At 45.9% G+C, this 13,000-nt stretch overlaps 2 protein-coding genes across 2 annotated transcripts; both read left to right on the top strand.

Annotated features, from left to right (window-relative positions):
• Positions 1-2,172: 2,172 nt before the first annotated feature.
• LOC120643875 lies at positions 2,173-3,599 on the top strand. Its single transcript, XM_039920363.1, has one exon. The coding sequence runs from the start codon at positions 2,268-2,270 to the stop codon at positions 3,378-3,380; it is 1,113 nt and encodes a 370-aa protein (XP_039776297.1). The 5' UTR covers positions 2,173-2,267; the 3' UTR covers positions 3,381-3,599.
• A 1,680-nt stretch (positions 3,600-5,279) lies between these two features.
• Positions 5,280-6,289, top strand: LOC120646144. Its single transcript, XM_039922846.1, has 2 exons — positions 5,280-5,869; positions 5,985-6,289. Exon 1 carries the CDS (start codon positions 5,548-5,550, stop codon positions 5,857-5,859), a length of 312 nt encoding a protein of 103 aa, XP_039778780.1. The 5' UTR covers positions 5,280-5,547; the 3' UTR covers positions 5,860-5,869; positions 5,985-6,289.
• Positions 6,290-13,000: the final 6,711 nt, after the last annotated feature.

Here is a 13,000-nt window from a genome sequence, read left to right as displayed (position 1 = left end):
CGATGCGCGGAATAGGAAAAAGAAAGAGACGAGACCGTGATTGATTCGGATGTTAGGGCAGAGATCTGATGGGATAGGTTTCGGGGAAAAAGGGCTCAGGGGTTTAGGAAGGTTTGAGCTCAACGATGAAAAATTTTGAAGATTATTTTCCACGCGTGATTTATTTGGTAGATTTTCGGGATGTTACAAATATGTAACATACTGCCATTACGGTAAAAATCAGCCCAAAATACCACTGTGTTTGACTAAATATAGCCCAGCATGCCATTATAAAGAAACTAATCTAATATGTAACATAGTAATGAGACTCCAAACAATTAGTGTTGGGTAAGGTAGGAGATTCTTAAAAATTACTATCATAATTTTTAATTTAATTTTTCTACAGGCATAAACATTGATAAAAAATCCGGACAAGTTTCAGAAAAATATTTGCACACCACAGCACCACGCTAGAAAAAATAGAAAAGTTGTAGCCTCACTGTTTACTGAGAAGTACTATCATTTTAGTTGAATAATTGTAATATTATTTTTAGCATACAATCGAAACATGTACGGTCAAAGTTAATATGTGTTCTATTTACTAATATTTCAGTCAAAAGTCATGTTGAAACTAATAAATGGCGCTGAAAAAACAAGAAACAACCTTATGTCAACCATTATTGATCTCACTGTCTTAGTCAAATCAGTTGCAATATATTTGAATTGAATAAATAAGTACCCATGGCTAAGAGAGGAACAAAATAGGTGCATTAAATCCATATTCTATTGGAAACGATAAGAGGGATGAGAAAAAATAAGAAAAAAAAAGAAAAAGGAGAAAAAGGAAAGGCCATAAGCCACCGCTGTTAGACCCGGGGCAGCGGGACTGCTCTCAGGCGTGGAATATTCTAGAGTAAGGGAGAGTACATGGAATATACCTTACCTCTTTGTAACTACTCGTATGGCAGTAGGACTAGTTATAAAATGAAATTAGACACTTTTAAAGTAAATTTTAGGGTGCTATATGGCGGCATGAAGTATATTGCTCTTTTTTTATTTATTTTTCAAACAAATCAAGTTGTTGCTAGCCTAATTGGCAATTCTTCATGCCCATTTATCAAGTGGATGATGTTTTCTTTTGTTAGCGATTCCTTCTTGCTAAATCGTTTTTTTTCAATGAAATTTCCAAATTGCGCTAGAAAACCATCTGCCACTTGACAAGAAATTGTGAAGAAGGCAATTGGTTAGCTAGGTTCCTGTGGTGGAACGTGCGCACCGTTATTCAAATCCTAAACGTCCTACAGCTTCATAGATCGAACTTCTATCTAGTCTATGAGCACACTATAGCACCACGCTGAAAAAAGTAAAAAAATTGGAGGCTACAACTTTACTTTGATGATTAACGGAAGATAGCATCAGCAGCCCATTTGCATCTCTCTCCTCATGGGCTCTCCTATGTATGAGTGTGACCGGCCTCCACTCGGAGCACTACAGGCCATGGCCCTAATTTTAGGCCCAATAGCAAGAGCCCAATTCCTCTTTTCTCAACTAAACATACATTCATTAGTCATACAAAGTAAGACCAGGCATACATTATTTCAAAAAAAAGCAAGACCAAGAATACATACTGGAGATGTCATATATACACACCATTTCCTCCTCTGTTCATACATATATACATACATGTAGAAATTACTGCAGTACAGAATTGAATGCACCAAGCAAGCAGTGAAGCAAAGAGGTTCAGAATTCAGACTAACAAAAAATTCAGTTAAACACGTCATGGTGAAAGCATCTTCTCCTAAGACATGATCGTGACAGGATGCATGAAAGCTTGTGAGCTCAGCTCCATATTCTGTCCCAGATCAGATTGCTTATCGCTGACTCCAATAACGAAGTCCTGCACAGATGCAACTCTTCAGACTCCCATGTAAACCATAATTTTGCTGCACAAGAGAAGCACTCGATCTTATCTCTGAATCTATTGAACTTCTGCACAGTTTGTTACAATGTTCCTATCCACTGCAAGAACTACCCCAACTGAAAAGGAAAAACTATGATTCTCGCAACCACTCTCCGTTAGTCGTGCCACTAGAATTTCTGTTCAGTCCTTTCAGCTGCATGTATATATGTTGCTGTGACAGTGAGCCTGCAACGCATTACGGATCAGACACAAGTTGTTGCCACACAGGCCATCATCTCCTGGACTCCTTGCATTGCCGGGCAAGAGTGCCCAGAAAGCGTGTCCCTGCTTCAGCGGCACTACTGCAGAATTCTACTTGAGGTTTATGAGTTCTCCTCGACTTCTTTTAGGTGGCAGGTCATGCTCCTTGCTTGTTGCTGTTGGGAAACTGGTTGCTTGGGAGCTGCTGGTGGCCACTGGCCAGCAGCGTGCTAGTGAAGTGGAAGCAAAGAAACCAGCCTCACTTGGCTCCATATATTCCTCCAGAGTGCTTGTGTTGCTTGCAGTCCTGATCAACCCTCGAGGAGAAGCCACAATCCTTGTCGCAGGCTGCTCCGGCATGGCTGCGGCCTCGGACCGTGCTGAGGTCGACACTGCCCGGCCGTTCCGGTCCGTCAAGGAGGCGGTCGCCGTGTTCGGTGACCGCATCCTCGTCGGCGAGGGCCACTCCAGGCAAAGTAGCAGTGCTGCCACCATTGCCACCCCCAATGCCAATGCCAGTGCTAGTGCCAATGGCATGCCCACCCCAAGTGCCAATCATGAGGCTAGCTGTAGCAGTAGCACCATGACCTTTTCCCCAAACCCAATGGCAGAGGCTGAGGAAGAGGAGATCATGCCTGCCACTGCGCCGATGTACTCCGCGCCGTCCTCGCCGCCGTCGCTCACGTCCTCGCCATCGCCGATGAAGGCAGCAAGCAGCGGGCACGCCAACGACCGGGACCGTGAGGCCGGTGGGCTCGTGGTGATGCGCTCCATCCGGAAGCTGGAGGCGGAGGTGGCCGAGACGAGGCAGGAGGTGGCGCAGCTCAGGAAGCGCGAGAACGAGATGGAGATGGCGGTGGCCAGCCTCAACGCGCAGCTCCACCGGGGCCTCTCCAAGCTCGCCGAGATGGAGGCCAACCGGGCGGCGGCGGCGGCGCGGCGCAGCATCGGCGGCGACACCGACGTGGCGTCCACGCTCCGGAGCGAGCGCTGGGGCGGCGGCGGCGGCAACAAGCTCGGCGCGAGCGGCGAGTACCTGCCGTCGTTCTCGCACGCGCTGAGCCTCGGCGAGATCGACGACGCCGAGCTCATGGGCAGCCGGCGGAGGAAGGCGCAGAAGGTGAAGCCCATCGTGCCGCTCATCGGCGACATCCTCTTCTCCAAGAGGAAGAGCACCAAGGAGAAAGGAGATGATGACGGCTTCTTCAGTGGTGATCTTTACAGCGTTCTTGGCTAGGCCGATGATCAGTGCTCATGTCTGCTCATCTTGTGGTTGTGGCAGCTTGTGTGCAATTTTTTTCTTCTGGTTGGGCTTTTTTTTTCTTCCTATCCTTTCCTGAAGCTCTTGTTTGCGTGGCTTGTGCAGGGAAATTTGTGTAAATGTACAGACAGACATGTCAATGTATCTTCGGATCACGAATGAAAAAACAAAAAGTGTGTAATTACCTAGACTTTACTGAATGTCTGAATTTACATTACCATGTGAAAGTGATCGGGTGCTCTAGCCTAAGAGGGGGAGGGGGTGAATTAGGCACTCTAAAAACTTAGACATATAGCTCCAACTAGTTTGCACAAAACTTAAACTAAAACATACTATTTAGATGTGCAACTAGGTTGTTCTAGTGAGAAAACCCCTATCCCAAAAGAGTTTAGCAACCTATAGCCTTTCCTATCAAGAAACTATTCTATGGAAGTAAAGGCTCACAAATTGCTAGTATGAAATGCGGAAGCTTAATGAGCGGGATAGGAGATAGCAAACTCTTGACGCGGGTGTTTATCCCGTGGTTCGGTTAGCCACAAAGGCACACCTACATCCACGTTGTTGTAGCACTCACTAAGAGTATTGCTACTCGGCCACCAAGTCTCTTCCGTGAACACAATCACGGTCACCTTGGCCCCGGGTTCCACTAAGGAGCTTCTCCACAAAGGATGGGGGTCTCCACGTCCCCCGCACAAAGATGTCGTCGCCGCTCCACACCAAGTCGGAGGGTCGATGACGTTGCCGGCGAGCTTCACGCTCCAAGGTGCCGGCGCACCAAGCTCTTGTTTTGGTTCACTAATGAACCACAGCACAAAGGCTTGAAGCCTTGCAATCTCACTCACTAAGAGCTAATCCTATACACAACACTCTCAAAGTGTGCTAAGGGCTAAGGATATGATTTTGATGCTTTTGTATGGCTTGGAGATGTTCTTGGGTGTGTGTGGGATGTCCAGCAACTCCAGCAAGCTTCAAATGGCCGGGGTGAGGCGTATATATAGGCCACCAATTCTTGTAGCCGTTGCTCTAACGGTTAGCTGAAAATCTGCGTACCACCGGAAGAACCGATGCCTCTTGGCGGGGTAGCGTCGGTTCATCCGGTCACTCATAACCCGAAGTAGCCGTTGGACTTCTGTCGGCTGACGCAGAGACCACCGGTTGAACCGATGCTTTGCACCGATGCTTCACCGGTTCAACCGGTGCTGAAGGAATCTTTTCCTGGACGCTGACGTCATTACACCGGTGGTATGCACCGATGCACCGTCGGTTGAACCGGTGCTGAAGAAACTTCTTCTGGGCACTTGACATCGTCTCTGGTACAAAGGACGGCCATTGCACCGATGCCCTTTCTTGGACCGTCGGTTCAACCGGTGCCTATAGGCTGACTTGGTTTCGATTCCCTTCTGCACCAAAGTATCATGGCGTCGGTTCTTCCTACTACCACCGGATGCTCCGATGCCCTGGCGTCGGTTCTTCCGGTGCTCCTGAATCGAAGAGCTTTCAGGGCGCTTCCCTGAGACCCGCGAGGGGCGGCTCCCCCTCGACCCCCGTCCGCTAACCGGGTAGCGGAACCCCCGTAGGGGCGGCCCTTTGGGTCTTGCTATGTCTATTTTCTCTTCCTCTTTGTCATCACTTGAACCTAAAAGCCTGAGAATGATCATCTAAACAATCGTATTAGTCCAAGTGTTGTGTTGTCATTCAATCACCAAAATCACTCGAAATGGCATAAATGGTGCCATGTTTGTTACACCATGGTAGTTTCAGATACTTGTATCTACCAGTCCTGAAACGCAAATGCAAAAGAAAAAAAAACAAAGTATTTGGCAGTGGCCAATTATAGGGGTTTCCAGAAGTCAGAACTACCTCTGTCCACAATTGTCTCTGCACCTCTCCCTGCATTCTTGGCCTGCACATTTCCATTGCTCGCTTCCTCCTCAGCCAAGAGCTCAAGATCCACAAAAAGGCAAACAACGTAACCGATCAAAACTTTTTGGCACAATTTTTTTTCGTTTTCCCCACAATCCAAGAACAAGAGCGCGGAACACGGCTGACGCCACTGCCATGCGCATCGCATCGCCTCGCCTCGCTGCTCGACCTTGACGCGCGCCGCCTAGCCCAGCGTTCCCGGCCGGCGACGACGACGACGATGCCGCCCAAGCAGGATGACGGGCAGGGGCAGGCGCCGCCGGGCGGCAGCCTGTGCTTGTGGATGGTGACGGTGCTGCTCCTCCTCTCCCTGCTCGCCGGCGGCGGGTGCCTCGCCGGCTACATCCTGCTGCCGCCGCACGAGGCGCCGGCGTGGCTCCCCGCCGTCGGCCTGGCGCTCGTCGCGCTCCCGTGGGCGTTCTGGATCCTCACGTGCGCCTACCGGTGCGTCGCCGCCCAGGTCGCCGAGCGCAGAATGATGGCCGTCGCGCCGGTGGCCTCCGCCAGCATGCGCTCGCGCTCCGGCTCATGAGCACTAACCTGTAAGATTGTATTCTTTGGCGTGTGCTGTAAACTCTAATCTACGGTTCGTTAGCTCTTCTTGGCCTTGATTGAGAAATTAAGATCACATGCTTGTGTTTCATCGGCGTTTTGCAGTGTTATTAGGATCACTGAAGATGCAAACGATGTATGTGAGGGGACAGAGGGATTAAATTTCGTCAGTTCAGTCTACAAATTTGATGAAAAGTGCCAAGAATCAGGAATTTATTGGAGATGAAGAATCTGGAAACGATGTATATATTTTTTTTTCGATGAGCTCCTTGCCAACATTTCTTTCTCCGTGTAAATTTTTAATGTGAGCTGGTGGAAATGGGGCCAGAGCTGTTGAGTTGGAACAAGAATGGACTAAGAGTGTGTTATGTGTAAAAATACAATAGGTATCAAACGATTAATTGACAGAAATCTCATTTTAGCATAGATTATTGAATAGTCTTGCTATTACTGATTGGAGGCTCTTCTGGACAGGTATTCACATTAATCCTCTTGTAACGCACTAGGATGAAAAGAGATGTCTTAATTAGGAATTCAAAATTAAAAAAAAACTAGACTTACTAGTAACAATAATGGCCAAAATAAAACCCCCATCTATTCTATAAGTACGTACCAATTGCAGCATGCAAGTATAATACTTAAATTGGGAAACCAAAATCTAGACTTTAAAAGTCATGACATGTGCACACACGTGAAGGTGCAACGAAATGAGAAACTTATGAATGGGATTTTTTTTTTTTTGAGACGAGGCCCAGCCCCATTTCCATTACTGAGAACGGAAATACAAAGTATCACCGTCAAAGCAGCAGAAATGGGAGAGAGGGAAGGGGGGTGGGGGTGGGGAACAAACGAACGCCTCATTCAGACACTCCAGGATTGATTCAGACCTAGAGAGCCAACATCTGGAGTCCTCAAGCGGCACTCTCATCATCAGTTGTCACCTCCTCGACCGCGGCCATCAGCATCCTCGGGGCATTGCTGGGTTGTTGCGCCAACACGAGGTGAGCACACGCCAGCAGAGCTTTGACTCCCACCATCAGGCTTCCTTGGAGCTCGGCGTTGTACAATCCTGCCCAATACGTCATAAAAGCACAAGCATGAAAAATGATTTCAGAAGGGTGCTTGATTAGTTTTTTTATCAAAGCAAGCCTTGTTTCGACACTTCCATAAGGCCCAACAGATGCCAACAAACCCAAGATGGTGGACCACCTCACCATCAGGGAGCCATCTCTTGATCCAAGATCTATATTGTGAGGTAGTTTGGGGTATATCAGTCATCCCAAGACAAATTGACACAACCCCCCAAGTGAATTTTGCCACCGGGCATGTGAAGAACAAATGATCCACAGTTTCATCTTGAAAACAAAAGCAACAGCTGGGGTCACCTGGCCAGTTTTTCTTTTTCAAGTTGTCTCTGGTCAGAACAACTTTGTTTTCCACCAGCCAAGTGAAGATCTTAATCTTGTAAGGCAATCTACTTTTCCAAATGTGTTTGAAATCCCCTCTACAAGATCTATGTGAAATATGTTCATACACAGATTTGGTAGAGAATTTTCCATTCCTATTCCATTTCCACCCAATTTTATCTGGACTGTTTTCGAAGTGGAATGAGAATATATCATTCACCACTCCCACCCAGCTAGAGAAGAGGATGGGTGGTAGCCTCCTGCTGAACCTGATCTGACCATTTTTTCTTAAGAAATCAAATATCGTGATATATTTATCAGAGCAGAGGTCATAGAGCACAGGATAGGTCAAACAGAGAGGCTTGTCACCCAACCAAGAATCAGTCCAAAGAATGGTATTTTTCCCATTTTTAGTTTGTAGACTTCTGCCCCTTAGGTAAATATCTTTGATTTTGAGTAGATCAGCCCAAACATGGGAGTCACCCATTTTATATTGGGCAGCAGCAATAGGTCTCCCTTTCAGATATTTTGCTTTAACATGAAAAGGTATGTTTAAGGCAACAAAATATGAATATTTTCTAATACAAATCTAGCACAACTATATGTATGAGTATTATGATAAAAAATGAATAAATTAGTGATAATAAATATATAATTTTTTTTATTGGCCGTGGATCTATGAAAAGTGCAATCCTAGCATTTGAAAAAAAAATCTAAATGCAATTCTAGAAATTAAGATCATGCTTGTGTTTCATCGGAGTTTTGCAGTATTATTAGGATCACTGAAGATGCAAACGATGTATGTGAGGGGACAGAGGGATTAAATTTCGTCAGTTCAGTCTACAAATTTGATGAAAACTGCCAAGAATCTGGAAATTATTGGAGATGAAGAATCTAGAAACGATGTATATTTTTTTTTTCGATGAGCTCCTTGCCAACATTTCGTTCTCCATGTAATTCTTGCGAAATTTATAATGTGAGCTGGTGGAAATGGGGCCAGAGTCGTTGAGTTGGAACAAGAATGGACTAAGAGTGTTATGTGTAAAAATACAATAGGTATCAAAGGATTAATTGATAGAAATCTCATTTTAGCATAGATTACTGAATCGATTTGCTACTACTGATTGGAGTCTCTTCTGGGCCTGCCTTCACATTATTAATCCACATGTAACACGATCCTCATGTAACGCACTAGGATGAAAAGAGAAATTTTAAGAGTAAATTTCCTTAGTGCTATAAAAATTTTGATGACTTCCTTCGGTGCCATAGAAATTTATGAATTATCTTCAGTGACATTGAAGTTTTGATTTATCCCCTCAGTGCCATTCTGTTACTATTTCCATCTATGTGCTGTTAAGTATGATTTGAAAAGACAAGTTTGCTCCTAGTCCCACGCACCTGTCAGTGCCTAACTCCCCTTTCTCTCTTGCTCTGAGTCCCCCACTACTCCTCCCTTCCATTCTTCCCGCAAGACAGATGGCCCCGCGCTGTCGTGCAGGATGGGCGCGAAGGAGGCGGGCGAGGCTGCGGGCCACAGCGGCGACCAGCGTGGGCGAGCGGCGGTGGCACATCGCTCGTGCTGTCATTGTCGGAGGCGGTGAGCTGGACGTGGCAGGCGCGTGGGACGAGCGCGAAGGAGGCGGCAGAGGCCGAGGGCCACGACGGCAGCGGAGTGGGGGAGCAAGCCCGCGGGCGCGAGCGCAGGCGAGCGGCGCGGACGCCAGCCGGCCCAAGTGAGCGAGGCCGCGGTGGGCGCCGGCGCGGTCGGTGGCGCCGTCTTGAGCCTGAGCACGGGCGGCGTGGTGCCATGGTGGTGGGGTAGGGGGAGAAAGGAACTAACAGAAATATAAATATTTGCTAATAGAAATCTAACACAACCGGCAATGTTACAACTTATATTATTGTGATATAAAATGAATAAATTAGTGATAATAAAGGTATAGATTTTTTGTTGGCTCTGGGTGTGGGTCTCATGAAAAGTGCAATCCTAATTGTTGAAAAAAAAATCCGAGTGTAATCCTATAAATAGGATCTCAGGTACCTATCTAATTAAATGATCAGATTTGATTTGCATGCCAAACTATATGCATGTAACTAATAACAAACGAGGACATGAGAGGTTTTCATGCCACCAATAATCTTTTTGAAAAAAATTAGAATTGTACTTTTTATGTGACGAAAAGAGTATGCTAATTGTTGATATGGTCGAAAAGTTTCAGTTTGGAACTGACCAAATTATCGTGCTTCTAATCAACCTCTCCTTGCTACAGGATACAGCCCAATCCATATAAACGCTAGAATTTCTTTTGTTCATGAACCTACTAGTTGCCCGTCGGTGGAGCACACTATGCATGCATCCAGAATAGTGGAACAGAACAAGAGCATGAACTGTACAAACAGTCTACTGATATATGCCCCGCCGCGTGACGAATAATTAACTTATCAGGATGGTTGTAGCGGATTACCATGCATGAATAGATTCCTGCTGCCGCAGACAAGTAGCAGAAGTTTGAGAGGAATACTCACAGGATATATATTTACTTAGTTATTCAAAAATTCTTTACAAAGTTTTTATCAGCAAGATCAACTTTGGTATATGCTTTTGTCCACTGCCGGAACCGCCTAATCAGACTCCCCCACCACCCGCCCAGCTGCGCCATTGCCGCCAGTCTCCCCACAACCCGTAACCACCGTCGTCCATCCCTCTATACCAATCGGCCATAGACCCCACCCCCCACCTTGAAACTCCAAATTCCAAACCCAGCCGGCCTCCACTGCCATCCGCAGCCGCCGGCGACCTGCCACCGGTCGTTCCACCCATCTCCCGCCCTCATCGAACCCTGAATCCCGTCACCGGAGTTGGTGCTTTCTCGATCGATTTCTTACTTCTCTCGTTTGTTTGCTTTTCTTTTAGGATTTCTCCCCCTTCTGACCCGTTTCTTCCTCTTCCATGTCGGGAGGGCTCTCGATTTAAGGTAGGTAGAGTGCCCTATCGTTGTAGATTATAGGTTTAAATAGTATTATGTAGCCAATGTGCTCACTATATAGTATAGAAACCAACATCCCTCCAGCTGTTAACAAAAAAAAAATCCCTCTAGCGGATCCTCAGGCAGCATTGGGTTGTTTATCATGAACTACAGCCGGGCAGGGGGCAGCTACTCATGCACAAAACACACTAATAACCGAACCGAGTTGGCTGGCCTTGTGTCCATCTTTTATTTCACACAAACAACGTGCTGCTTCCCGTATACAACCAGCATGTAATACGGCAATAAGTCTTTTAAGTTTTATCCAGATTAAAAATATTCTTCACTATTGAACCTAACAAAGTAATTTCTGAAAACAGGTCCTTTTGCACGGCGCCAATTGCATTATGTAACATTGTTGAATTGTGCACAATGACATTCACCAATCAGCATTGAGCTACCCGCCGTCACCTAAACACCAGAAAGATCGACAAAGACGCCAATACAACAGCAAATACCAACTCTGCTCCGCTTCTCTGCTTTCGGTTTATTCCGGTTTGTTCTCTCATAGAACACTATTAATTAAATCAGCCAAAATCAATCAGTTTATCAGCCAAATGCACAGTGTCGCTCTATTCAGCCAAGGAGTCAAATGTCACTGTACTGTGAAAAAAGGGTGTATTTCAGAAATTTTCCTAAGGGTCTATTGTTTTAAAAAAAAGTTTTCAAATTAAATGCCCAAAATCCAAGAAAACACCAGAAACCACAGCACTGCCTTTAGGACCCTGTGAGATGGCAAAATTGCTGAAAGAAAAGCATGGACCAAAAACCATCCGCTCCCAATCATGCAAAGCAAATCTACCCATCACATTGCCATGATTGCAAAATATCAGAGGATCCAACAACCAGCAGGAGTGCAGAGATTCCCGTCTTCTATGAACCATTCTTTTTCCTTGTCCCTGCAGGGATTTCTGGCCATGTCAAGGCAGCAGCCATCACCAGGCCTTCTGGGTGTGCTGGCCAATCAAGGAGAGCAACACAACAATGGTCCAGGCGAGCACCCTGGAGCAGTATAGTACCAGTCTCCAGGACCACAGCTTAGATAGATCCAGTGCACATGCGATCTCATCCTCTCCTCCATGTCTGCGTGTCTGTCCTCTCCTTTCGGAGGAGCAAGAAGTTGGGACATCTTCTCAGCTGTAATGGTCGTCCAACAGTGGACTCGCCACTACTTCCATTCTTTCCTGGTGATGGGAGATATTCCTAACCGAGATCTATCCATAGATCGAGCTTGTTGTCGATGGTCCATGGTGTGATCATGTATTGGGCTTGTCATGTGTAGAATGTGTGGGCCTTGGGTGATCTTGTGTAGATCATTGGCATGTCGACTTGTCATCATGAGGTATGTGCAAAAGAGTTTCATTTCTCCCCTCTACCGACCGGTGAAGTATGGTCAACTGAATTTGCACAAGAGATTGTACTAGAATCTTCATGGAAAGAAATAACTCCAAGCAACAATATGCATGCCTCACAAGGATGTGAGTCATTTTCGTGTTAACATTGAAATAATTGTAGCATGCATTGTTGTTTCCCATAGGGGTATTTTGGGAATCAAGTAGTGGTTTCATGGAGTCTTCTCTTATGTTCCTTTAAAGTAGCACTAGTCAAATCATCTATCAACCAGTAGTCAAACCACTCCTGACTTTTTTTTGGGACAAGATGGTATATATGGAGAGATGGAAATGGATTTTTCTTATATCAACAATGTGTTGACCCTTCTTGCAGCTGCGGCACTGCACTCCTTACAAGTCATTGGTTTCACGACATTCTCTGTATGGCTGCTAGCACTATATACCTCTCTCATTCGGCACCATTGACACACCATTGCCTTTTCCTATCTCCGGTGGTAGTGCGATTTGATACCATATACCACCATCCCCACCCAAGAGTTCCCTTCTAAACATGGGCGGCGCCAGGGCTATGCCCCTGTATTCCTTAGCATACCCAAAATTTGGGAGAAATACTAATAAGTATACATAGATTTATACTGTAAAATATGACTCATAGGCTTCATAGCTCATAAATGCAAAAACTTCCTTCCATCCTATGATCCTGTTGCTGCTGAAACTTCCTTCCAACCTATGATCCTGTTGCTGCTGAGTACCACTCGTGTCCTGCTCTGTGAGTCGCATCCGCCCTTGACATCCTAACCTCCCATGTCCTGTCCAGTCGGCGGTCAGTGGGACTCCGGTGATCGGCGGGCAGCACCTTGCGACCTCGCAGTCTCCTCCTAGCGCAAGTTGCGAATGACGGAAGGTGCCGGCCACCGGCCTACTGGGGCACCATCGGCTAGGTAGTGGCAGCCGTGGCGCATCTTCTGCGACCCTACGGTGGCCCTCCTCGGACCATGATTTTGTAATATTATTTATTATTCATGTTAGAACTTGTACTTTGGTTACTATATAGATTTGTTATGTTCATTATAACTTATGGTCCATTATATTGTTTATTTGCTTTGAAATTTTTTATATGTGGCATACCTAGCTGTAAATTCCTGGCTCCGCCACTGCTTCTAGATCTCATCTTCTCCCCATTGCATCTAGGTTTTTATTCATTTCTCATGGTGGTTTTATTTTAGCTTGTTGAACCTACATTTTATCCCACTGAATAATGCTGAGATTTCTCAGTTGGGGCATTTCGAATTCGAATCACAACAAAGTGGCGAAAATTTATTCCAAACTATACTAAG

The sequence above is a fragment of the Panicum virgatum genome, chromosome 8K, assembly GCF_016808335.1.
Source record: "Panicum virgatum strain AP13 chromosome 8K, P.virgatum_v5, whole genome shotgun sequence".
Classification (NCBI taxonomy): Eukaryota; Viridiplantae; Streptophyta; class Magnoliopsida; order Poales; family Poaceae; genus Panicum; species Panicum virgatum.
This window is presented reverse-complemented; position numbering and strand designations above follow the sequence as displayed.

Excerpts from the sequence above, each read along its gene's own strand:
- LOC120643875 (XM_039920363.1), top strand. The coding sequence starts at position 2,268 with ATGAGTTCTCCTCGACTTCTTTTAGGTGGCAGGTCATGCTCCTTGCTT.
- LOC120646144 (XM_039922846.1), top strand. The coding sequence starts at position 5,548 with ATGCCGCCCAAGCAGGATGACGGGCAGGGGCAGGCGCCGCCGGGCGGC.